Source organism: Vombatus ursinus, unplaced genomic scaffold (genome assembly GCF_900497805.2).
Source record: "Vombatus ursinus unplaced genomic scaffold, bare-nosed wombat genome assembly UNPS02001287.1, whole genome shotgun sequence".
Lineage (NCBI taxonomy): Eukaryota > Metazoa > Chordata > Mammalia > Diprotodontia > Vombatidae > Vombatus > Vombatus ursinus.
In genome coordinates, this window is record NW_020941065.1 from 13851567 (window position 1) to 13876042 (window position 24476).

At 47.3% G+C, this 24476-nt stretch overlaps 2 protein-coding genes across 3 annotated transcripts; one reads left to right on the forward strand and one right to left on the reverse strand.

The window, feature by feature from the left end:
- SRRD (SRR1 domain containing) lies at nucleotides 1–9417 on the forward strand. Of its 2 annotated transcripts, XM_027863361.1 has the most exons (7): nucleotides 1–146; nucleotides 1993–2033; nucleotides 4285–4541; nucleotides 4626–4724; nucleotides 5192–5346; nucleotides 6135–6180; nucleotides 6652–6974. In XM_027863361.1, the coding sequence occupies exons 1-7, from the start codon at nucleotides 1–3 to the stop codon at nucleotides 6841–6843; spliced, it is 936 nt and encodes a 311-aa protein (XP_027719162.1). In that variant the 3' UTR covers nucleotides 6844–6974. The 2 variants fall into 2 exon arrangements, 1 of the variants encoding a protein (XP_027719162.1); XR_003569171.1 differs by lacking the exons at nucleotides 1–146; nucleotides 1993–2033; nucleotides 6652–6974 and adding an exon at nucleotides 9216–9417 and having other exon boundaries at nucleotides 4448–6180.
- On the reverse strand, nucleotides 7346–24391 carry TFIP11 (tuftelin interacting protein 11). Its single transcript, XM_027863351.1, has 13 exons — nucleotides 24306–24391; nucleotides 22398–22616; nucleotides 20701–20851; nucleotides 20208–20364; nucleotides 17560–17687; nucleotides 16858–17010; nucleotides 15187–15708; nucleotides 14955–15061; nucleotides 13114–13282; nucleotides 11740–11983; nucleotides 9967–10109; nucleotides 9494–9659; nucleotides 7346–8091 (listed from the first exon to the last, which is right to left on the reverse strand). The coding sequence occupies exons 2-13, from the start codon at nucleotides 22604–22606 to the stop codon at nucleotides 7736–7738; spliced, it is 2505 nt and encodes an 834-aa protein (XP_027719152.1). The 5' UTR covers nucleotides 22607–22616; nucleotides 24306–24391; the 3' UTR covers nucleotides 7346–7735.
- Nucleotides 24392–24476: the final 85 nt, after the last annotated feature.

Below are 24476 nucleotides of genomic sequence, written 5' to 3' on the forward strand. Positions count from 1 at the left end.
ATGGCAGCGGCCGCAGCCGGCGAGTGGAGGACTGTGCCGAAACGCAGAGGGAGGCGCCCGGGGCCGGCCGGGGCGGGCGCGGCCCCCGAAGCCCCGGAGGCGGACGGGGACGGCGACGCGGTGCGGAGGCGGGTCTGCGAGGCCCGGTGAGCGGCCACGGAGGGGGAAACTGAGGTCCTCCTGAGGAGCAGGCGCGCGGGCAGAATTTGAACCTGGAGCCCGCGCCCACCCCGCCTGCCTTCGCTGTCTGGGCTTCGGTGTTCCCTAATGGGAAATGAGGGGACTAAACAAAGATGGCCCTTGAGCCCCCACCCCTCCCTCATGCTCCGGGAGAGCCCCGGGCCTCAGACACCGGTGTGGGACGCTAGGCGGGCCACTTAACCTCGTTTGCCTCAGTTTCCTCCTCTTTAAAATGGGAATAATAACAGCATTTACCTTCCGGGTTGTTGTGAGATCAGATAGGTGATATTTGTAAAGTGCACTCTTCCTGGCACACAGTAGGCGGTTAATCAATGCTTATTCCTCTCACCCCCTCTGACGTCGGCCGCTGTAAAGCCTTTTCCTTTTTTGTGCCATAGATCCCCATGTCAGCGCATAAAATGCAACACATGGGAAGCAAAGGAAGCCAGTTATGTTCCATGCAGTCCACAAAATGGGCACTTTTAAAATTCCAAGTCCATAGTCCTGGTTAAAAACCTGGCCCTGAGGGCCTTCCCAGCGCTGATGGTCCATCCAGATGGCCCCACTGCCCTGGGGTCATGTTCTCGGGTCATGAACTCGGAGCTTCCTGTCCCGGGGGCGTGGCAGGGGGCGGGGGGGGGGGGCGCCCCGCATGATTAACATGGGCTGCCCCAAAGCACGGGATACAAGGAAGCCAGCCTGTGGTGGAGACAGCGCTGACCCCCCCCCCCCATTGGAAGGGAACCCTGACTCAGGGTCCAGGACCGGGAACAAGTCCCTTCCCTCCCCTAGGGTTCTGTTTCTTTGTCTGCTAAATGAAGAGGTGAAACCAGATGGTCTCACAGGGACTTTCCAGGTTGGGTGGACTTTGGTCCTAAGAAAACAGCGATGGGTCTGGCGAAAAGGGGATAGGAAACTGTTTCCAGTTCAATTCAGCAAGCCTTTATTGAATGCCTGCGGTGTGTCAGGCACTTTGCTGAGTGCTGGCACCTGCCTTCACACGATTACACCTTCCTGGGGGTGAAGGAGCTGTCCACAAATAAGAGTCAGTCATGGAGGGTGGAGAGGAGGAGGGCACACTGGTAAGGCCTGGAGGGATGCAGGGCATGGAATGTGAGCTTGACCTTGAACCAACCAGGTTAGGGAGTGCCTTGTTTCCCAAAGCAGCTGAAGTGCTCCCGCCCCCCAGCCCACCCCAGGAAACGGCCCTGGTTATGCTGGAAAGCTCGTTTGCAGCTAAGCCTACATCTGGAGTGAAAAACACCATGTCCTCTCTTTCAAAGCCAAACACTCAGCCTCCCTTGCTGCCTGACCACTGGGCCAGCAATCCTTGGTCTGGAAAGTAGCAACCGCCTAGGCCTCACCTTCCCAAGCGGGTTTCTTGTTACAGGCCAACAGGAGTTGTGGGAAAAACAATGTGTATGTGGTCTCAGCTCCTTAACCAGATTTTCTGAACTTTAAATCTTCCCCCATACCACCTGGATCCCTCTTTCTCCTATAGTCCAGGAGAAACCTGGTAAAGTTCCCATTTTAGTCATCTTAAGGTGATCGTGAGCAGTGCATGCACACAGTCTGTTCCAGCTTCATGAGGGGCTGACGCTACAGCTCCTGAGAGCCAGCCTCTCTATGCCTGGATGGAAGGTGGCTGCTGCTTCTGTTGGCCTCTGGCCTCTCCTGACAGAATGAAGTCCCTATTGTGAAGGAACAGGGTGGAAAAAAGTGTTTGGGCATTTATCTCTGGCCAAAAAAGATGGGGGGATTCAAGCAGCACTGAAAGGAAGGGGCAATAACGACTGTATTTATCTTTAACAGGGAGGACCTGCTAATCTCCGATCTCTGGCATTTGACAGAGGGTGAGTAATGTGCCATTCATCCCTGAATACAGAAGAAAAGTGTACCAAGGCACCAGGAGATCCTGATGAAAACACATTTATTAAGGCTTCTCTTTGTCCCCTTATCTTTAAGAAAGTAACATTCGTCACACTTAGCACTGATAAAAATTAGTCCACTGTCATTCAAAGGAGGTCAGCCTAGCTCTCCACAATGAAAAAGAACATGTAAGAAATCATTTACTTCTTAGATACATTGGCCAGCCAAATGATTTTGTCCATCAGTGCATTTTGGATCTTGAATAGGTACAGCATAGCAAATTAACTGTATAGTTCATAATAGATCTAGCCAGAACAACAATCAGGAAATTATACATCACTTTAAATAGTCCAAAGCTGTTTGCTGCTGCAAAATTCCATCTTTTTTACCATTCCCCCAATGGTGCTAAATTGATGTTAAGAACATTATTGTGGAATACAGGTTGCACCAAAAAGATGCATGGCAGGTGTGTGTAGGTTGTGTTCTACTTCCACAATTACTTCTGTGTAGGAATTGATGTAAGATATCATCCATGATGTGATCTGAAAGGGACATGAACTGGCCATGTCATGAGATCAAAGGGTAATAGATGGGTAGGCTGCACAGTATTAAGGAAATAAGAAAGGATAAGAGAAAGGCCTATAGACACCACGTTAGGGGACTCCTCTGTGGAAGATGTGTAGAAAGATATGGGCAGCAGAAAACTATTCAACTGTGTATTCCCTTTGACTTAGTGATACTGATACTATACCCCAGTGAGATCAAAGAAAGAGGAAAAGGGTCCATAGGTACAAAAATGTTTATAGCAGCTCTTTTTGTGGTAGCAAAAAATTGGAAACTGAGGGGATGCCCACCAATGGGGGAAATGGCTGAACAAGTTATAGTATGCAAAGGAGATGAAATATTATTGTGCTGTAAGAAATGACGAAGGAGAAGACTTATATGAACTGATGGAAAATCAGAACAATTTCTACAATATTGTAAAAGTAATCAGTTAGGAAAGATGCAGCAACTCTGATTATGTTTTTGTAATGGGTTTTTTTCTTGCCTTCTCAATGGGTGGAGGAGGGGAGAGGGAAGAAGAGGGGGAAAAGCTGGAACTGAAAATAAATTGAATTTTTAAGAAATAAAATTAAAATTTTTAAAAAGAAAGCTATGGGTGAGAATCACAAAAGAGAAGAAGGCATGGAGGATGATAAGATCTAGAGCTGGAGGAAACCTCTAAAGCAAAGCCCATATTTAACAGAGGAAGACACTGAGTCTGGGGCAGGAAAAAGGGTGGCCCTAGGTCACACAGGAAGTAGGGGTCAGAGCTGGGCTTTGCAACCAGATGTTCTGACTCCAGAGGCAGCGGTGCTTTTTGCAGAGAAACTGTGATCTGCGCCAGTAGAGGAAGTATCCACACAAGGAAATCATAGACTCCTCAAAGCCTCAGTGAGTGTGTTCTCGAGCATCACATTGTACTAAAGCTCCAACAGTCCAGAGAAGATTGGCATGGCCAGTGAACAGAGATGACATGCAAATTCACAAAATGTTTAATGTAGAAAAAAGCATCATTTCTTAAAAGTAAAAATAAGAGAATGACGAGCTTCACATTTGTTCCTTTTCCATAAATCAAGAGATTAGATTGGAAGTTCATTCTTGGAGATATGGGGGCACCTTTCTCTTCAAAAATCCCGTTCCCCACCCGTTCCACACTCCTGCTGCCTGCCCTGAAGAGTGACTCCCTTAGAACTGACCATTCTGCTTACAGAACTGATCCATTTCTTTCCCAGGCTAAAGAACACTGAAATAAAACTCACGTAGAATAGTTCAGCATAATCATTTGCTTATTGATAGCCTGTTGATTTCTCAGCGTTGGTATTTTCATGTCTCTTTTCTCATCATTGTATCCACACTACTTAGCACAGTGCCATACACAAAGTATAGGCACTTAAATGTTGCTTTAACTTAATTCCATTCTTTCATAAGGAAGACCCTGAACAGAGGTGGACTAGGGTTTTTGCCTGCTGTTTCAGTACAGGGCCACACTCGTTCCCTGAGTGTGAACTCATTAGGTGCTTATACTGTCTGCAAGCCCTGTTAGGTGCTGAGGAGTGGAACTTTGTGATGTTATCCAGGAAAACCTTTTCAGCAGAAATCAGTCTTAATACCTTTCTTCCTTTCAAACTCTTGATGATTTGACTTATAATAAAAACTACTACTTCTATTGGAATTTTGTCTCTTGATATTCAGGAATCGTCCAGAAGCGTCTTACTAAACCTCTGGAACAACTACAGGGAGTAATGGCACCCATTTCCGAAGCCCTGGAACACCTCCATCTGGAACCATCACAGCACCCAGTTGAGGCACCCAATTCCAACTTGAAGGAAGACTCATTGAAGAGGACAAGCCATTTTAAGTGTGTTTGCTACGGAATTGGGAAGTTTGCTTCATGTCTAATAGCTCGCAATCAACTAGCTTTTTTACTTCTCTTTCTGGAGAAGTTACAGGTAAGGACAATAAGGGATATTGGTAAAGGAAATCGAAGGAAATCAAAATGGCTCTGTAGCATCTCTTTTTTCTTTCTTGTGCAGATTCCCAGAAATCACTGCTATATATTTGATCCTCTCTTTAATGAAGTTGAAATTTCAGTTCTTAACACCCTCGGTCTGACTGTTCTCGAGGAGAACGAGGTAAGATTTTCAGAGTAAGAATGTGCCAGGAGAAGCTTAGCATAGATCTTCTAACCTCTGAAAGGATGACTTTCAAACACCCTGGTGGAGCTCTCCACACTCAGGCCAGATCCCAGATAGTTTCTGACCAGAAGTGTCAGGTTCTGCTGTGCTAGCACAGCCTTCACAAACTCAAGGTCCCCTCCGTACCACCAGGAGAATTCAAAGGACCTTAGTGGTGAGTGGGGATGCTTCTCAGTCTTCTAGGTACTTTGTATGTACTTATACCAAGGCTAAGCATGTGGTGACTTCCCAGTGCCCCCACCAAGCGTTTAGTGGCCCAAGGTTCTATTTGCATTTGATCCCACTGAACTGATGTCAGTGGTGGGCTCACATGAGTAGCTTTTGTTGAATTTGAGTGGAGCGGTCTCTCTGGAGCCTAGCAACCTGCATTCTGCCAGTGACATCGTTGCCAAATTTGTCCATAGGAAGGAAAACACAGTATTTACAGTGAACCCACCATTTTTTACATGATCCACTGCGGAACGGCTTTGTATAACAATCTGTTATGGAGTAACTGGTCAGTCAACTCCCTTTCCAAGATGATGATCATTGGAAATAGTTTCAAAGGAATTGAAGGAAAGTAAGTACCTGAAATAATCCACGTAAGGTTTAAGTTAAAAGTTCGTTTTGAACATTTTCAGATCACCCTGGGTTGATTTAAAGCATTCCCACCTTCCCACCCCTGGCCTTCTGTTACTTCCTTCCTAGAATTAGTGTTACAAAGGCAAACCAAGAAAATGAGCCCCAGAGGTTTTGGTGAAGATGAGATAAAACATGAGGGAATTAGAGAATCCACATCAAGTAAAATGGCCCTTGTTACAACGAGCGCTTGCTTCCCTTTGGATAATCTGTATATGGTTTAAACAGCCCTACAGTCTGGCTCTGAGGTTACAGCTACATACATTGGATCAGTACCTTCTTGGCTCATAATAACTCTTCTTCCTAAGCGATAAAATCCTGAAGCATTAGTACAAGAAGGCTAGAAAACTGCAGAAAGGCAAATTTAGGCTTGACAAAAGGAAAACCAATAAAGAGCCATCCCAGAGTCAAATGGGCTGCCTGGGAAGCTGGTGAGCTTCTCCCACCTTCCTGCAAGTCTTCAGGTAGAGGCTGGAGGAACAGCCACTGGTTGGAGACATCGCAGAAGGAATCCTGTCAGGTCTGGTTCAGCCACTTGGCCTCTGATGTCCTTTCAGGTCTGAGATTGTTAGCTTTGAGATCTTCTGGCCTGCCTTCCGCCTGGCAGGTTTGAAGGTGTTTTCCCTTTCCAGCAACTCTTCCTCATTTTAGGAAGTTCCGCCTTCAGTTTAGACAGTCCTCTTGTCCATTTATTCTGTCTCACTTCTTAATCATGGTTTTTATTTCTAGGTTATTAACAAGGATTCTACAGAAAGATTACCCCTATGTGGCAAAGGTATGTATGTTGTGTGGTGAGGATGGGGGAACAATCTCATCTTTGTAGCTCTTTCTCAGTGTTTAAAAAAAAATTACATTCAAATTGTGTAGAAGATAAATTAGCCTATAACTGAAACAGGAATATATGGATTTTTCTTAGGAAGGGATTCAGTAAGTTTGATTACAATAATGGGTCTGTTTCAGTTCGCTGAGACAACTCTTAGGTTGCCTCTTAATATCTCTGTTAAATTGTTTGATTTTTTTTCTCCACTCATTAAAATTATGATCAAACACTGCCACTATTCTTAGGACTCTGAGGCAGAGGTACCAAAGTTGTTTTGTTTTTGTTTTTTTAAAACTGGAAGTCGGTATCCCTTCTTTTAAGTTAGAATAAAGGATTAACGCTAAAAGACCAAATCTAGCATTCACCCAGAAAGAAGGAAAATAAGTTTGAGGGACTAATTAGATTTTGCCTTTGGATTCTTTCTAGATTTTAAAAGGAACAGAGGAAATTGAATTTCCTCAGACATTGCACTACATGGACATATTTAATGATACTGCCATCCATTGGTTTCCTTTACAAAAGCTGAAAGAGCTCCCCAGTGAAATGTGGACAATCCAAAAAGAGCCAAACTATTCTAAAAGTGAGGAGCTGGAAATCATCAGGAACCAGAGAAAGTAGACTCAGCCCTTCCTTGGACAGTATTAATTAACTGTTATTGCAGTGGTCAGGAGCAAAGAGCCAGGAAGACCTGGGCTGCAGTCTGGCCTTAGACTCACGCTGAGGGACACTGGTCAAGGTTAGAACCTCTCAGCTCTCCAAGCAGCATCCGTAAGCTCCAGAGGCCACACGTGGACTACAGCAGAGCATCAGTGTCACGGGAAAGCTAAAAAGCAGCTGATGCCTTGGATGATTTCAAAGAATTCCTTGTTTCTCTTACCCAGATGGACCCAGGCTGGGAGAATTTAGAAAGAGGAACCATATGATATGCCAAGTCTTCCCAATTGGGAAGGTATTGTTGATGTTTTATAAACTACTCTTAGAAATAAATGCTTAGTATTTCCTTTAACTGTGATGTCCTGTGTGATAGAAAGTAGCTGTTGGTCCCCGAGAGGACAAGAGACAGCTGGGAAGGAAGGCCTATGATTAAATTCCATTGCAGAAGTGTTGGGTTGTATCCTTGTCGGTAGAAGCAGCACGTTTTTATTTTCCCCCACACTGGGGAAAATGAGGAGGAGCCTGGGTAGGCAAATTCCTAGAAGGAGGAGGGCAGGAGGCTGGATTCATCTGGCCTCAGGCCATGCCCACCCTCAAATGGGTTCTGGTTTAGATTAGGAAGCTTAGCCAGTTCTCCTGATCACACCACCAGAGGAGCATGGTGTGACCTCAGGCTACCAGGGCTGTCACACCTGAAGAACTGCAGGAAAGGAGGGCAAGGGCTATTCCCCCAAGACCTGGTCTGGATGTGATCTGAGTCTCCCAGGTTACTGTGGATTCAGTGGGGTCCCAAATTCATTTTTCAGAAGTCTTTTAATACACCCTTTATACAATTTTTCTGCTGAGGAGCCAGGCCCTATTTTGCCATATCGATCAGACTCTGAAGGGATGTTGGCACCCAAGTCTTCTCCCCTTGCACAAACACAACACCCCGGTCAATATAGACTACGATCCGCCCGAAAGTGTACAGTTGTTTTCCTTCGTGCCTTTTTCCAATGACAGGCATGAAAACAATATTATGTTCTTCAGCCTTTGTTTGAATGAGGTCTTTGAAGTTCATGGGCACTGCGCTGGCTGCCACACCTATGCCCCTCTGGGCCATGTTCTCTGCTTCTCGGCGCTCCTGCATGGCTTCATACTGGAAGTCTTTCCTCCGCTCTGTGTGAGTGAGATAAGCAATGTTTTCCCGAGCTCCTGGCTGCATATAGGCCCCTGTGAATGTACATCGGAGAAAAAAGTAGTTATGAGGACAAGGGAGTGCTTCGGAGAAGGAGCAAACACAGAAAGTTATGTTTTAACCTAAGCTTGGGGTTCATAAAAACATCCTAATAAACCCCAAGCTGTTTGCAATTTAGCTCTGAACCAAAGGTCTAAAATAAAATGCAGCCCTGTACCTCTGGAAGAAATTTAAACAAATAGCCTGGCAGGTTCACGTCCAATCCAAAACAAAGTCCACGTGCCTAAGGGACAATTGCACTTGGAAGGCCAAGCCGAGAGTCAGCACTCAGTTATATAACTGCTGAGGGCCGAGTGCATGTCCTGATCAGCCTAACTGGAAGTGAAACTGGAGGCACTTACAGGCAGCACCACAGAGTGGAAAAGACCTGGGTTCAAAGGCTATCTCTGACCCTTCTTGGCTAGGGGACCAGAAGCAAGTCCCCCAGGTCTCTGAGCCCATTTCCTCAGCTATAAAACAAGGACTACAGGTTTTATTGTGACCTTAAGCACAATGCTCTGCAATCCAGCGTGCTAAGTGCCAGTTACTAATATTACAAAGAAGATAGATCCATGGTGCTTTTGTTTAACACCAGTATTAGCTTGAGAGGGCTTTATATGAAACAAAAATAGCTTTAATATTAAGCTGTTTAATAATAAAGCACAATCAAATGTGTGCAGACACATACATATGGATACACACACATCCTTCTATCTCAAAATGTATATATATTTTAAAAGCAGCAGGCAGGTACAAGTCTCAGTGGGCATTCTGAGTTAGAGTGCTTCTCTTCAGAGATCTGTGCAGTCAGCTCCCGCCAGGACCCACTTATAACAGACACATGCAGCACTTCATAAAGGTTCACAAATCGAGCACACCAGGCTGATCCAGCCTCAGACACTTATTAGCCATGTGAGTGGGAAGCAAATCCCTTAGCCTCTCCCTGCCTCAGTTTCCTCACTTGTAAAATAAATATAACAATTGTGCTTACTCCCAGGGTTGTGGTGAGGACCTAATGAAATTACGTATGTAAGCACTTTGCAATCCAAGCACTATATACGTGACAGTTTTTTTTTTATCATCTCTGATCCTCACATGTATCATCATCTCCCTTTTATAGACTCGCCTAAGGTCACACAGCCGGGGACAAGAGACAGGATTCTGAACCACGTGTCCACGATGGGACCCAGGACAGCAGGAGCAAGCTTTGGAGCAGGAAGGGTCCCTGTCTATGGAGCGGTGAAAGAAGAGCCCATCTGGCTAGTCTCTGCCCTCCTTCCTCTCTGGAGGCCGTGAATAACGAGGCGGTCCAGCTTGGGGACCTTCAGGCAGTGCTGGAAGGGTTCCTTAATGCTCCCTTATCCCCAGCCTTGGAGAAAAGAGGGCTGATCCACTTACCGACATTGGAAGACACAGCCCGGTTCATGATATCGAGCGCTTCATTAAATTTGTCCTTGATAGATGGATGTGCCAAAACCTGGTCTGAGAACATGGACTTCCACCCCAGGTACCATTTGGTGATCTCTTCATAATTTGGACTATTACTGAGCCAGGAGCAGAGAACCTAGCAAGGAACCAAAAGTATCACCAGGATGGCCACAGACATAGGCACAGCTTTCAGACAGTACATTTCATCTCCAATCACATCTGTATAAATAAAAGGTCAACTGCGTGACTTCAGTATCTACTACTGAATTTCATTTTGCATCTATTCCAGCCCCCCAGTCACTAGGGTATTTTTAAATTTTCAATTAAAATGTCATTTGACATTTACTCACTCCAGGACACTTGACTCTCAGTCCTGTGAGCAGGTTTTTAACATCCTTTTTCTTTTTGCAGAAAATTAGGTCTTTAGTGTGCTATAAACATACCTGAAGCCATTTAGGAAAGAAATGTTTCTCAAGGAGTCCTACTAGGCTGGAGACAGAGATCATCCCTTCCCAGTCAATCACCCAATAAAAAGCATCCATGTGCTGCTGGTGAGGGTTAATGATTAATTCATTAAGACACATCCCTGGAAGAGAAAGCAAAGAAAAATGGTGGGATGACACTAAGAAGGCTCCAATCCGACCTTATCTGTGAGGCTCTCTGAGAAAAAGAATTAGGGCTTTAAAAGGCCAAAGTCCAATGACTTAGGAGTAGAAATCTGCTTTAAAGATCAGTTATGAGCTCTAGACGCATCAGATTTTAAACCAATTTTCTTCCAATCTAGGAATGACCTATTTCAAGATTTTTTTTTAAAGTAAGCAAGGAAAGGCCACAAAGTTTAAGAACTGTGATGGGTGTGTAAAAAGGCAAAGCAGGTGCTATTATGAGTGCAGCGCACAGTAGGTGGTTCAAAAGTGCTTGTTGGAGTGAGCTACTCTTCGGGGCGAGCCCTTCGGAGCCAATTTCAGATGCTGCTGCCTTCCATACTTAACAGAGATCATTTTTTCATTGGGCAGGGAACTATACTCCATGCCCCTCAGGAAGCTTCCAGGATATGGGCAAAGTACCAGTTAGAAGCAGACCTTCATGACTGATCTATGGGCAGTCTCATCACAGAGGCAGCAGCACTGTGGAAGAGGCACTGGTTGTGAAGTCCACCTGGGGTCAAGCCCTATCTCTGGCAAGTCACTGGAGCATTAGGAGCCTCAGTTTCCAGACTAGTAAAATGAGGTTAAATTTCCCTTCCAGTTCTAAATCTAAAATCCAATGAATAAGGGGTAGTATCCTAGAAAATTAATAATGAAAATAATTACAATGACTGGCATTTAGGTCATGCCTGCCAGGCATGTGCCAAGCACTTTGTAAACATCACGTCTGATCCTCACAGCCCTGGGAGGTAGGGGCTACTCTGATCTCTATTTTACAACTAAGGAAACTGAGGCAAACAGGTTAAGTGACTTGCCCAAAGTCACACAGTTCGTGAGTGTCTGTAGCAGAATTTGAACTCAGGCTTTCCTGACTGCAGGCCCAGTCCTCTATCCCCTGGGCCTCCTAGCTGCTCCTAGCTGATCTTGGGGGAGATGACAAGATTCTGCTATACAAAAAGCTGCAAACAAAATATCTACCCAATTACTGGGGAATGGCTAAACAAGCTAAAGCAACCAAATGTAACATCTGACCATACCTATGCCATAAGGGAGAATCAAGGATATGAAGAATATAGAGAAAACCTCGGAAGATTCGTATGGCTCATACAGCGTGACAGGGAAGAAGCCAGAGCCCCAGACCGACACACACAGTGATTACTACAACATAAACAATGTCAGCAGGCTAAGGCAGCCAATCTCGGGCCGGGGACAACCATCAATAATGGTTATTAGCTATAAATACCAAAGGACCCAAACTCCTGACTAGCAACTGATAAACGAATCTAGGGGAGTGACCGAAGGCCAGCGCTTAGCACGGCGTCCAGCACATAGTAGGTGTTTACTGAAGGCCAGCTGACTGAGTTGCTAAATGTACAGGGAAATAAATGTGTGTGTGTTTGCTGGGAAGTGCCTTGTGTCAGGACAAAGGACATCGATCCAGTTTTTACGGGTAAGCAGCTAAACTGATAAGGATATCAACTCTATTACAAGCAGCAAAAATGTGGGTCATAAGACAGAGCCCCTGAACAGAAGCTGTCCCACCAGGCCCCAGCCTTCAGATCTCCTCACCTAATTTGGGCACAATATTTTTGACCATGAAAGCCTCCCAGGAGCCGGGGGTAAACACATCCTTCCAGGGCTGCAGGATAAGCTTGGCCGAGGAATCACTGGGATGCCATTTCTGCAGAGCACTGGATAACTTGTTCCGGATCGGGGAGTATAAAGGCTCCAAGCGTGACTGCATGAGTGGAAGCCAGGGATGTATCCATGAGTGGATGGGAACCGTGTCGGTCAGAGGGTTCCAGTTTTCAACCTAGAGAAGGAGAAAGACAAAACAGATTAACTGGAGGGGGAAACTGCCCCTGTATTTAAGAGTCATTTCTCCATGACTTCAGGAAGGGAAGGCTGTGCACGCCTATCGTGTGGGGGGGCTGCTCCTCCACCTCTAGGCAAGCTGGGAGCCACCCTGAATCTGCTCTTTCCTTCCATCAAAGGTCTCTGCCTAAAGTTCTGCCCTGTACTCATAGCAATCCTCACAATCATACCAAAAAGCACACTGCCAATTCTACAGGACAGATCATGGGGAAAAGGCAAATGGTGGCATTTCGACAGGTCCTTCCACACCCCACCTAAGTCCAGCTGAGGATAAGGCCCTGCCCCAAGTGCCAGAAGAGACAAAGATGAGTAAGATGCTGTTGCTCCTCCTTGGTTATAGATAATGAGATTACTGCCCTCCTTACCTGTCCTGCCTCCTCCACCCCCACCCAGTTCGATCTGACCTAGAAGGGGTAGATGAGGGTAAGCTGTGGTCTCAGGGAGCTCAGATGGCACAGAAGTGCTAACCAGGTGCCTTCTAAGTCCAGAGGAGGGAGAGGTCACCACGGGCTACTCAAGGACAGGGAAGCCTCAAGGAAGAGGGAGGAAATGGAAGCAAGGAAGGGAGATGAGGAAGGGGCATTCAAAGCCGGGGACCAGCACAAGTAGATGAGGAGGAGGTACAAGAGTGCAGGACAGGTGCAGAAGGTCACTCAGAAGATTGGCCCAGGGGCCAGAGGCACACTGGAAAGGCCAGGAATGCAGGGCTGAGGTCTCTGAACTGTGTTTGTTGGGCAGTCGGCGTGACAGAAAATTTCCCCAAGGAACGGTGGCATGTTCACTGTGCTTTAGAAAGATGAATCCGCGGTGTGTGTGGGGTGAGTGAAAGGGGAGAATGCACGAGGGAGGCCAATTAGGAGGTTATCATCACAGCCTAAACAAGCAACATTAAGGGCATGAGACGGGTGGGGGCAGGGAGAACAGGAGGAGGCGAACGACAGGAGAGATCTCACACCACGAGGCCCCAGCCGTGTTCGGCAGCGTTCTCACTGCTGCCGAGAGGCGTTCTCGACACGAGGAGCTGGCAATCCTCCCCTGCAGGCCGCTGTGGACCCCTGATCACCGTACCTCCTTCTGCAGTTTGGGGAAGATGAGCTGGTCCAGGATGTTATCCAGGATCCACACGGGAATAATATGGACCCAGCTATCCAGAAAGTCCACCATTGGCTCACAGCTCCTTGGCTGCCACTGAGTCACGATATTTCGAACAAAAGGCATCCACATTTCCCAGATGAGCCTAGAATCACAAGGGGAGTAAATTACATGGAATTAGAAGGATGCCCACGGCCACCACCCTGAAAACAGACGGCCATCAGTAACAGCAACCTTTCACCTTTAGGGACTACCAACAGCTCCCATGCACACAGCACACGGCAGTTCATGAGATGGGGCGTTGGCAGGGCAACAGATTAATGCTCATTTTAATCCTGGCACCAACTAGGTGCCAGGCACCGGGTCAGGAAGACAAATACAAAGAATGGGATAGTCCCTACTCACAAGCACCTGGCCTTCTGAAGGAAGACAAGCCCGTATAAAACGATACACAGTACAAATACAAAGTTAATAAATACAAATGGATATAAAGTAGGTTAACACAAGCTGATCTGGAGAGAGGGCACGAGCCTTTGGGGAATCAGAAGCGGATTTATGCGGATGGCCTAGAGTTCCATCTTAAAGGAAGAGGAGGGGAGGGCATTCCAGGCACAGGGGATGGCCAGAACAAGGGCACGAAGACAGGAGGTGGAGGGTCACCAGGGAAGAACCAGAGAAAGGCCCGGCAGGACCCAGAGCACGGGAAGCGGAGTCACTCCCAATGAGGCTGGGGCCAGGCTGTAGAGGGCTTTAAAACCTAAACAGAGGGGTTCCATCCGACTTGATTTAGAGACAATGGGAAGCCACTGGAGATGACTGAGGAGGGCTCACATGGCCAGGTCTGCATTTAGGGAACATTACATTGGCAGCCATACATAGATGGACCAGCACAGGGAAAACCTTGATGCAGAGAAAGACCAGTGAGGAGGCCGCTACAGTAAGTGATAATGACTATGTGAACTAAGGCAAGAATTCTGGTAATGGAGGGGAGCCAGATGTGAGAAATGTAGAAATGGCAAGATCTTCAACAGAGACAGGGAAGTTTGAGAGAGAGGAGGGTTCTGATCAGGGGTGGGGAACCTGTGGCCAAGAGGCCACACGTGGACCTCTAGGTCCTCAAGTGCAGCCCTTTGACTGAATCCAAACTGTGGCCTTGAGGCCACAGGTTTCCCATTTTGTGATTTTAAAAATATTCTTCTGAGAACACGTGTTGTTGTTGACTTAAGAAACAGGCCATGGATTTTACCAGACTGCCAAAGGGGTAATGGGACAACAGAGGGAAAGAAGCCCTGGTGTAGTGGGACTGACTGAAAGGGCAGTAAGAAGATGGGGAGGAGGCAGACCCAGAGGGGAGAGAGGATCCAGGAGGAGAGGGTGATCAACAGGGTCAAAAGCAAGAGAGAGGTTGAGGAGGAGGAGCACTGAGAGAAGACAGACAGGTATGGTGATCAAGACATCACTGGTAACTGGAGAGCAGTTTCAGGTGAGTGGTGACACCTGAAGCCAAGTGGCAGAGGGCTGGGGACTGAGGATGACGAGAGGAAGCAAAGCCAGTGAATGCAGACACTCCTCCAGGGGTTTGGCACAGCCAGGACCATGGCCCAGCCTTCTGGCTACAAGTTGAGGGTCCTTTCCGTGACACAAGAAGCATTCTAGGAAGCAATGAGATCACCATGCCCAGCCCGATTCTGATCTGTAAAAGCACAGCAGCAAGGGAAGCTGGTGCCCCATCACAGGACAGCTGAACAAGGATGCAGAGCTCAGAGTCCTGGCCATTCCCAGGAGGCTGCAGGAAAGCGGCGCAGTGCCCGCGTCACCTGTGGAAAGCATCCGCTGCGAGGTCTTGGCCCCCGTGAGACAGGATCTGATCGTTCTCCAAAAGGCTCTTCCACTTGGCGATGATGCCAGTGCCGTAAGTGCAGTCCTGAACACAAACACACACACGGCCACTTCTGAGAAATCGGGACATCATCAACTAAAACCCCGTCCCCAGCAGGGGCCCCCAAAGCTGCTGAAGCCTCCGAGTCCTCTGCCTCGGGCAGCACTGACCTTCAGGGGATCCCAGTCCTTGAAGTAATCCTTCATGAGCGGGTAGACGATAGCCACGGCCAGGTCCACGCGGTCAGACATGCGGTACTCCTCGTAGTACTTGTCCTGCAGAGTCTCAAATATCTTGGCACACTCATCCAGCGTGAGCGGATCGCTGCAGTCGGGCTGCATCCTCCGCTCACACTCCTCCACCATCTCCAGGACCTTACTGAGGTTGGTGATCACCGTCTCCTCGTGGGACAGCACCTCGGACATCTTCTCCAGCTCGTGGGTCAGGTTGACGACCATGTCTCTCTCATACTGCAGCTGCCGGTCATTCTGGATGATCTCCTGCTCCGTGATGTCGATGAGCAGCTGGAGGTTGTGCTCCAGCTCGGGCAGGGCAAAGGCCTGCAGCTTGGCGTCTTTGCCGGGCAGTGGTAGCTGCTGCTGCTGGACCCCGTCCTCAGGGATGTTGTGCTTGTGGCTGATCTGGCTGTAGCTGTAATACACCTTCTGCTCCCGGCCTGTCATGTCAATCACCTGGCAGGCCACAGGAAGAAAGCACGGGGTTACCCGGAGAGGAAGGGTAGGACAACAGCTCCATGCCCCCGCTGCCTCAGGAGCTTGTCACCCAAACGCTGTCTGAGGCACAGAGAGGACAGCTACTGACGGGGACGGGGGTGGATACTGGAAAGACCATCGGACCAGAAAGCAGGAGACCTGGGTGCCAATCCTGGCTGGCTCAGCCATTTCACACCTAGGACCTTCAGTGTCTTCCTATGTGAAATGGAGAGGGTCCCATTTGGACCATGCCTCCCGTAATATGTAAACATGAGTCATCATGTCTCAGATTTAGGACTGGAGGGAACCAGGGCCAACCCCTCACTGGACATATGAGGCGCCAGCTGTGGAGAAGGGAGGTGACCTGCTTGGTGATGGGTTAGAGATACGAGGTCTGGCTTCTGGTGTGAAGTCCAGCAAAGACCCCAGCCAAGACCATGGCACCAGTCAAAGTTATTCAACCATACAGCTAAACTAGCAGGACTCTCCGGCAATCCATGTCCTACTAACACCCACATGACCTCTGTGAAGCCCCGGAGGATGCCTCAGCCATAGCCCCCTAGCCCCTGGACACCCCCCCGAGAACTGGGGCAGAGAGAACCTGCTGGGGCCAGGCCTAGAGTCAGGCACGCCGGGAAATTTTTCCACTATCCTGTCCTTCTCCAGAAGCAACACACTCCAAATTCAAGACTCCTTCCAGTGAAATAACCAGTTTTCCATTTTTAAAACAGGACATGTTACCTGTTTTCTTTGTTAAATAAAAATCTACAATTTCAGCTTGGATTCTGAATTGTCACTGCTGTGTGCACAAATCTATTGATTGTTGAATTGTAGAATTTCAGGGTGAATAAGGTCCCTGGAGACCGCCTGGAATCCTAACCACATCACTAACAGGGGATGAGGCAATCTGTCCCTGCACCCACCTAATGGATAGCTCTACTCAATCTCCTCGTGCTGCCTGCAGAGCCCACAGAACAAGGCTCATCCCGCTTCCAAGGGGCAGACTCTTGAAGGCAGCTCTCATACCCCACCCCAATCTGCTGTTCTCTAGGCTAAACCCCCACAAGGAAACACAGAGTTAATTCTAAACAATCTCAGGACGGTGTCAAGTTTCCAAAATCACTATACCTTAACCTGGGAAAGCTCCTTCTGGGGGGCAGAGAGTTTCTTGCCAATTCTGCCTTTTGCCTTCAATTCTTCAACTGTCTTATAGGAGTATTTTGGTTTCTTCTTGCCCCCGCTGGGATCTTTCCGCCACTGGCTGAGCTCCTTCTGGAACTCCTGAGAAAAGTGATTAGGTCAATCCAGAAAAGGAAAAGACTGATTCATAACATGATATTTATCATCAGAGTCTGCCAGAAGAGATTCAGCCTCCATTGGTAACGCTCCCTGACCTACTATATCCAAAAAAAAAAAAAAAAAAAAAAAAAACCTGAAATGCTGGCAGCCAACGCCCACAGTAGCAGAACTCTCCCTCACCCAGCAGCTTGTATATCACATGCCATCAAACCCAACAAGAATCATAAGCAGCATGTTATGTTGACAGCTTCTTTAGACAGGAAACAAGACAAAGACAGTTTGGAGACAAATCCTGGCAATCCAAGATTCTGTTAACAATCAAGGCTTGCTCACTGTTCAGCAGGAGAAGCCAAAGGCTTTACTATCTAATGACTGAACCCACAGAACCAGGGTAATATAGGGTCCCCTTCCGTGGCGGCGCAGCAGATAAAGAGCAAAAACAGGTGGGGCCCCCAAGCAGCCCCCGCCAGCTCCACACAAGGGCCAGCCACCTCCCTCCCACCTCTGGGCAGGCCGGCCCTTCCAACCTACCTCCTCGGCCTCTTCTTCTGAGTCAACCGCAGGGAAATCCTGCACTGACTGAGTGGTCCGTTCTGAGCCATAGGCGCCGACGGCACCCTTGCCTTTTCTCTGTTTGGCTTCGATTGGATTAATGATACCTGCCAAAATGCACACAGATTGTCCGCTTAGTGACATTGCTCGGAAAGGGCCCCACTCATTCATGAATGCCAAATCCTGAAGCCCTTTAAAGAAGAAACAGGGGCAGCTAGGTGACTCTGTGGATACAGCACCGGCCTTGGAGTCAGGAGGACCTGAGTTCAAATCCGCCCTCAGACACTTACTAGCTGTGTGACCATAGGCAAGTCACTTAACCCCAATTGTGAAGAAGAAAGAAGAGGAGGAAGGGGGGGAAGCAGAAAGGAAAGAGGAAGGAGGGTGGAAGGAAGAGGAGAGGAAGAAGGAGAAGAAGGACCGGGGGAAGGGAGGAGGAGGAGAAACACAATAGCGGTCCACATCTACACAACTCAACAAGCTACTCCAGGCAGTGAGCGGTGGCAGGGCAACGGCAGTGATTCAGACTCATCAGAATGCTGAAGCTGGAAGGGACCTTCTCTTTTTTTTTTTTTTTTTTAGTGAGGCAATTGGGGTTAAGTGACTTGCCCATGGTCACACAGCTAGTACGTGTCAAGTGTTTGGTCTGAGGCCGGATTTGAACTCAGGTCCTCCTGACTCCCAGGGCTGCTGCTCTATCCACTGCGCCACCTAGCCGCTCCCAACCTTCTCTCTTTTCAAAGAGGAAGCTGAAACCTAGCAGGAGACAGCGAATCATGCAGCTGCTGAATGAGAGAGTTGGCCACAGAACCTGGGCTTCCTGGCTCCCCGGGTCAGAATGTGGAGGAAGCAATGTGGCAGCGGGGATGGAAGACCTGGGCTCAAGTCACAACAACTCACTCACCCTCCCACGTCACCAGGCAGCTCTCTCTGACTAAGTTTTAGAGAAGCTGCCAACCGGCACTAATGATAACAACAGCTAGCAGTGATATAAGGTCTGCAAACAGCTTTACCTATGTTTTATTCATTTGTTCCTCACAACACCCTCGTGAAGAAGGTGTGATTATGATCCCCATTTTACAGATGAGGAAAGTAAGGCTGGGAGAATGGTTAAGCAACTTGCCCAGGGCCCACATCATTATTAAGTGTCTGAGGCAGGATTTGAACTCAGGTCTTCCTGACTGTGCTACCTCGAGCTCCCTATACCAATGATGCAACAGTTCAGTTAAAAAAACAAAACAAAACACTTTTACCACAACAACCTTGGATAAAAATAGTTTTTTCAAGTTCAGACACAGGAAGGAGATACCCACGAGATAACAAAGCCCTGACCTTCCTCATCTAGAAGTGTCATCTCCCCTCCTCAAGGTCTCATCTCTCTTTGTTTCACCAATCACAGCCTAACTTGCATTTAAGCTTCTCCTCCAACTAGACGGTAAGCTCCCTGAAGGCAGACACTTTGGTGATTCCCACCTCTGTATCCCCAGTACACAGTACAGTACACTGGTAAAAGAAGGTGTTTAATGAACGTCTACTGAATTGCTAAGAAACCTCTGTAAAGAAAGGAATTTTCATATGAATTAACAGTGGGAAAATATCAGCTGCTACAGCAACTTTTGTTACAGTCAATTCTAAAACTTCCCACATGTGGCCTAATTCAGAATTTGCAATAATTCAGACAGAATATGTACTAGACTTTAAAAAAAAAAACACAACCAAACCTCTGGCCCAGACAGCGTACTTTCATGTTGATAATGCCCCCTGTAATTGCTCATGGAGAATAATCCAGGCAGCCCAGAGCAGTGGCCTACAGGCTGGCCTTGGGGTCTGCAAGCCCTGGGTTCCAGTGCTGCCTCTGACACTGGGGAATTGTGGGCAAGCTGCAGAAGCTCTCGGTGCACAAGGCGATTGTACGATAAACCTAAATTGTGAATACACACGTGGGGAAGGCATTTCCCTCTTGGAGATCCCCACACTGACAAAGTCACAAATCAGGACCCAGTCAAAAAAGATTTTTACCACAGTTCATTGTAATTACAATGAAGAAAATTTTTCATTGACTTCGTTTTACTCATGAGTACCCAGCAATGGGGGGAGCTAGGTGATGCAGGGGACAGAGCATCAGGCCCGGAGTCAGGAAGACATGGGTACAAATCCGGCCTCGTACACTTACCAGCTGTGTGACCCTGGGCAAGTCACTTCACCCTGTTTGCCTCAATTTCCTCCTCTGTAAACAGAGCTGAGGAGGAAATGGCAAACCACTCCACTATCTCTGCCAAGAAAACCCCAAATGGGGTCATGGAGAGTAGGATACAACTGGGAAATGACTGAACAACAACAATGCAGTAACAATCTGATTTTTTATACAGTCGATAGTTGAAAGTAATCAAAGTGTCTTTTTTTAAAATCTGCAATCCAGGATTTCCATAATACAGATAGGTTTCTCTCCTGGCCTTATTCCAAATGAACAAAGTCATAATACATATTCTATAAATACATTCACCTAGTTCTCTTTCTAGAGTCTAAATTTTCAAGCATGCTTCAATGCCACACCCTAGTAAAAATTAAAAAGTGAAAGAAAAAGCCACTGATTTCCAAATACACACCCCACTTGACTTATCTCATACCTTGTGCATTCTTCCCAAGGCCCTTTCCTGGGACATAACCCATCTTCTGCAAAAGCTTCTGTCCTATTCCTTTGGTGTGCCTCTCCCAGCTGCCGAAGTCTGTGAAAGATTTGGCTCCACCTACGAATCCTTTCTGGCTAGGTTTAAAATTGCCACCCTGATGAGAGAATAACGAGCATAATAAAAAAGTGAAAGGAGGTCTAGCAGTGACTGAACATTCCAACAAGTTCTGCTTGAACCAAAAATCTATTTGCAGTATATAATGGAGAACTGGGGGAAAATGTGGTTGAATTCTTTAAAACTCCACAAACTGAAAGGAATAGGAACAAAACCTGGTGCATCTTTATCCCAACCCCCTCTTCCCTCCAGGATTGATGACAAGCACCTGGGTAACCTGGCAGCCTGGGCCGCAGGGCTCTTAGCTCTAAGCTGTGCAATGTGCACGGACCCCTGAGGCTGGGAGCACCTTCCCAACTCTCTGGCAAAACCTTACTGTTTTTAACTTCTTTGGTCCAAAATCCTTAGGGAAGTTCTCCTGCTTCACAGGCTTCTCCTCCTCATCTGAATCCTCCTCATCGGCTTCCTCGGCAGCTTTCTTCAGTCCAGCACTAATGAAATTCACGGGAGCAGAGAAGTCTCGGGAGCTGCAAACACACCCCAAAAGAAGAGATTGTAAAGACAGCTCTCAGAGAAGCCTCTTCAGCTGCCAGGTGCCATTGCTATCACAGATGAGGAAAGGCTGCGCAGAAATGGGCCAACATAATGCGACACGTTAGATTTCAAAGGATTCATTTAAAAGATGATTAACTGATTTAAATCCAAGCAATATCAAATGTGACTCTGACAGCTGTAGTCTAGTAAAACAGACATCTGAAGCACAACGAACACAGCTTAGTTCAAAGAGGTCTAAGTCTCTGTCCCAGATTCAAATGCAAGCCTCGTGAATAATACTTTTAATTAGAAGAATCAAAGATTCAAAGAATTTGTGTTCATTTCATCTTCTTTACTAAACATTCCACTTTACCAAGTCATTCCACTGGCTACTGCTCCACTCAGAAAAAAACCACCACATGTCTGAATGAAAAGAATCTTCTAGAACAAAACCACCAACAAAGAAAGCAGAGCCATATCTAACGAATCATATGGGGAAATGATCATGCTAATAATAGATTATGTGTTTAACCACTTGGTGAAACAAAATGCTGGAAAAGTGCATGTCCACAAAATTAATACCATGAAAATTCAAGGGCATAAGAAATTAATGCCATAAAAATAAGATAGTGATTTAAAAATAGCCAACTTCAGGGATGCTTTAGCAAGTGTCATTTAATCTCAGTTCCTTACTGAATAAATATAATTGCTTTGGGCAGTCAAGAGAACCTAGGAAAATCATAAAAATGAAACAAACTAAAAGTCATGTGACATGACAGAATGGGATGTGTCAATCAACTAATATAAAAGTCTATGTCACCAAACCCACAGCAAAGCATATGTCACCTCTCGTGCATGAAAATGTCATTTCTGACTTGCTGCCAGAACGCTTAGCCCTCTTGAAGTGATTCTCCAAACCCTCACCTTGCTGCCCTTCATAATTAACCACACACATCAGTGAGAAAGCTAGTTAATACCCTCTCCCCTTCCTCAAATGATACTTCTTCATCTGTTATGTACGCACTGTATTGCCCCACAGAATGTACGTTCCCTAAGGGAAGAAATGTTCCCCCCTGCCACTTGTCTTGGCATCTCCAGCACCGAACACAATTCCTTGAATAGCTGGTCCCTAACAGAAGCTGAATGACTGACTGAATGCTGATCGGGAGCTGTGAGATGGTACTTTGTGTGGGTCTCTAAGGACCTGTCTAGTTGGAATGGTCTACGTACCTACTCATAGATTCATAATCTATGGCTGTAGGTCTGAGTCCATATGAAGTCTCTACTTCAACATCAACATGCTCTAATCAGTGGAGCTCACTGGCCAAGGACAATAATTTATACATTAGGGATAATGACCTGCCCAGAGCTGAAAGGCTGACCTCAATTGACACAATACATTCTCTCCTGAAAGAAAAACTCAATGCCCAGAGGTAACACTTATGCTTTTGAATCAGAAGAGAAGTACACTTGGCTACATCTAATTCCCTCACGGCGGCACCCAGAAGCAGCCAGCCCTGTACAGTAAAATCCCAGTACCGTTTGCCTCCAAAGCTGGGCCGCTCATCTTCAAGGTCGCGCTCAGCCCACACTCCGTATGTGGCCTCCTCCTTCGTTTGCCAATGACGCTGCCGGTTCGGATTGAATTCGTTCTGGAGGTCCCAGTCCGTGATCTCAAAGTTCTCCATCTCATCTTCTTCCTCATCAATGGCTCCTTCGCCCTCTCGATAGAGATGAGACAGCGACATGGTAGCAACCCTGGTAGAGAGAGGAAGAAAGGGATGAAAAGTGCAAAATCACATGACAAATGTTAAGCCTGAATCCTGTCTACAGAGCCTCCAACAAATGACTATCTGGCTGCCCTTGAAGAAATATTCGATACAAAACTACTGACCTCCCACAACAATTAACTCTAATGTCAAACAGTTCTAATTAGTAGGAAGTTCTTCCCTATGTCAAGCTGAAATCTGCTTTTTTTTGTAACTTCCATTCATTGGAAATAGTTCTGCCCTCAAGGACTAAGAAAAATTAAGTGTGATCTCTCTTCCCCTGTAAGAGAACTTTAAATATTTGAAGACATCAATCATGCCTCCTTTCTACCCAGATAATCAAATATGTCACTTTAGGACCTCAATAAATTGGAGGCACATGAGTTTGCTGTTTTGAAAAGCCACTAACAGTCAACAAACAAAACAGGAGGCACTTCTGAAACCACAACAAAAAACAAGGTTCAGCTAAAGGAACTGGGGAAGGGAAACATCTTAAAAGAGGGCAGTGTAGTATAGTGGTGGAAAGCACTGGATTTAGGGGAAAGAAAACTAAATAATCTTAGAAGGCACTACAAGTTCGTCACTCATTCTGCAAAGGAGGACACTGAGGCTTCCAGAAGGAAGAGACGTGCCTGAGGCCAACAAAGCATAAACAGCAGAAGCAAGACTCAAGAGGTAACAGAGGTTCTTGAGAAATCTTCAATTGCTTTCATCTGTTTGGCGTGGGGTAGCTCATTCCAGCTTTTAAGAACGTGCGATTCAAAGAAAGCCCCCAATGAAACGCTACTAAACAGTTTAGAAAATTTTGCTATTACCCAAATTTTCACATATGTCTAACAGAGGATCTAACGTGGGGAGTCTTCTGACGCCGACATTTACCAAAAGTGTAACTACAGAGGTAACTTAGCCTTTCTGATCTTAGTTTCTTCCTCTGTAAAATGAGAGTGTTAGACGTGTTCTAAAAGTGTTCTGGGGGGCAGCTAGGTGGCACAGCGGACACAGCGCCGGCCCTGAAGTCAGGAGGACCCGAGTTCAAATGCGGCCTCAGACCAAACGCTTGACACTTACTACCTGTGTGACGCTGGGCAAGTCACTTAACCCCAAATGCCTTTAAAAAAAAAATGTATTCTACGGCAGCTGGGTGGTGCTGTGGATAGAGCACCAGCCTTGGAATCAGGAGGACCCGAGTTCAAATTCCACCTCAGATACTCACTAGCTGTGTGACCCTGGGCAAGTCACTTAACCCCGATTGCCTCAACAACAAAAAAAGGCGTTCTAAGATTTCTTCCAGCTTGAAAACGGTAAGAATGGCTCCAAGCCCAGCGCTGGTTCCACTGCACAACTGCCTATCTTCTTTCCAGCCCCGACATCCGTGTCGTGATTCTAAGGTCACATGCAGAAACGATTCCAGCCTGACTGCAGATCATCACGGCACGAAGTCTAGACTCGGGTTCCCAGGTCCCTCCCACCTCTGCCATCCCCTCTTCCAGGCTCCCTCCCCCGTCTGACGTTCTTGACGGGGAAGGTCACAGTTCGAATCCCAGCTCTGACGCTCACTCCCGGGGTGACCCGCCCCCTTCCCGGGCCTCAGTTTCCTCTAAAGTCAGAGCCCTCCGGCCGGCCGGCTGTGCTCGGGCCGCACCCTCCCCGCCCCAGGCCGGCCTTGCTCCGCCCTCACCTCTCGGGGACCCGGGTCGGGCCTGAAGGGTCCTCGCCGCGTTCTCACCGCCGCCGGCGCCTCCCGAGCTGCCCCCTCACCCAGAGCAGCGGCCGCGGGGTCTGCGCCAGGAGTCCGACACAGGAACTGGCCGCCAACCGAAGACGAGGCTCGGCGCGCCGGAAGTGACGC

What these genes read in the sequence shown, in the direction of transcription:
- SRRD (XM_027863361.1), top strand. Translation starts at nt 1, where the DNA reads ATGGCAGCGGCCGCAGCCGGCGAGTGGAGGACTGTGCCGAAACGCAGA. An exon ending in TCTCTGGCATTTGACAGAGG is followed by an intron (nt 2,034 to 4,284) that starts GTGAGTAATGTG and finishes CTTGATATTCAG; the next exon opens with GAATCGTCCAGAAGCGTCTT. An exon ending in CTGTTCTCGAGGAGAACGAG is followed by an intron (nt 4,725 to 5,191) that starts GTAAGATTTTCA and finishes ATTTGTCCATAG; the next exon opens with GAAGGAAAACACAGTATTTA.
- TFIP11 (XM_027863351.1), bottom strand. Translation starts at nt 22,606, where the DNA reads ATGTCGCTGTCTCATCTCTATCGAGAGGGCGAAGGAGCCATTGATGAG. An exon ending in CCTTGGGAAGAATGCACAAG is followed by an intron (nt 17,688 to 20,207) that starts GTATGAGATAAG and finishes GCATTTTGGCAG; the next exon opens with GTATCATTAATCCAATCGAA. An exon ending in AAATATTGTGCCCAAATTAG is followed by an intron (nt 10,110 to 11,739) that starts GTGAGGAGATCT and finishes TTTCTCTTCCAG; the next exon opens with GGATGTGTCTTAATGAATTA.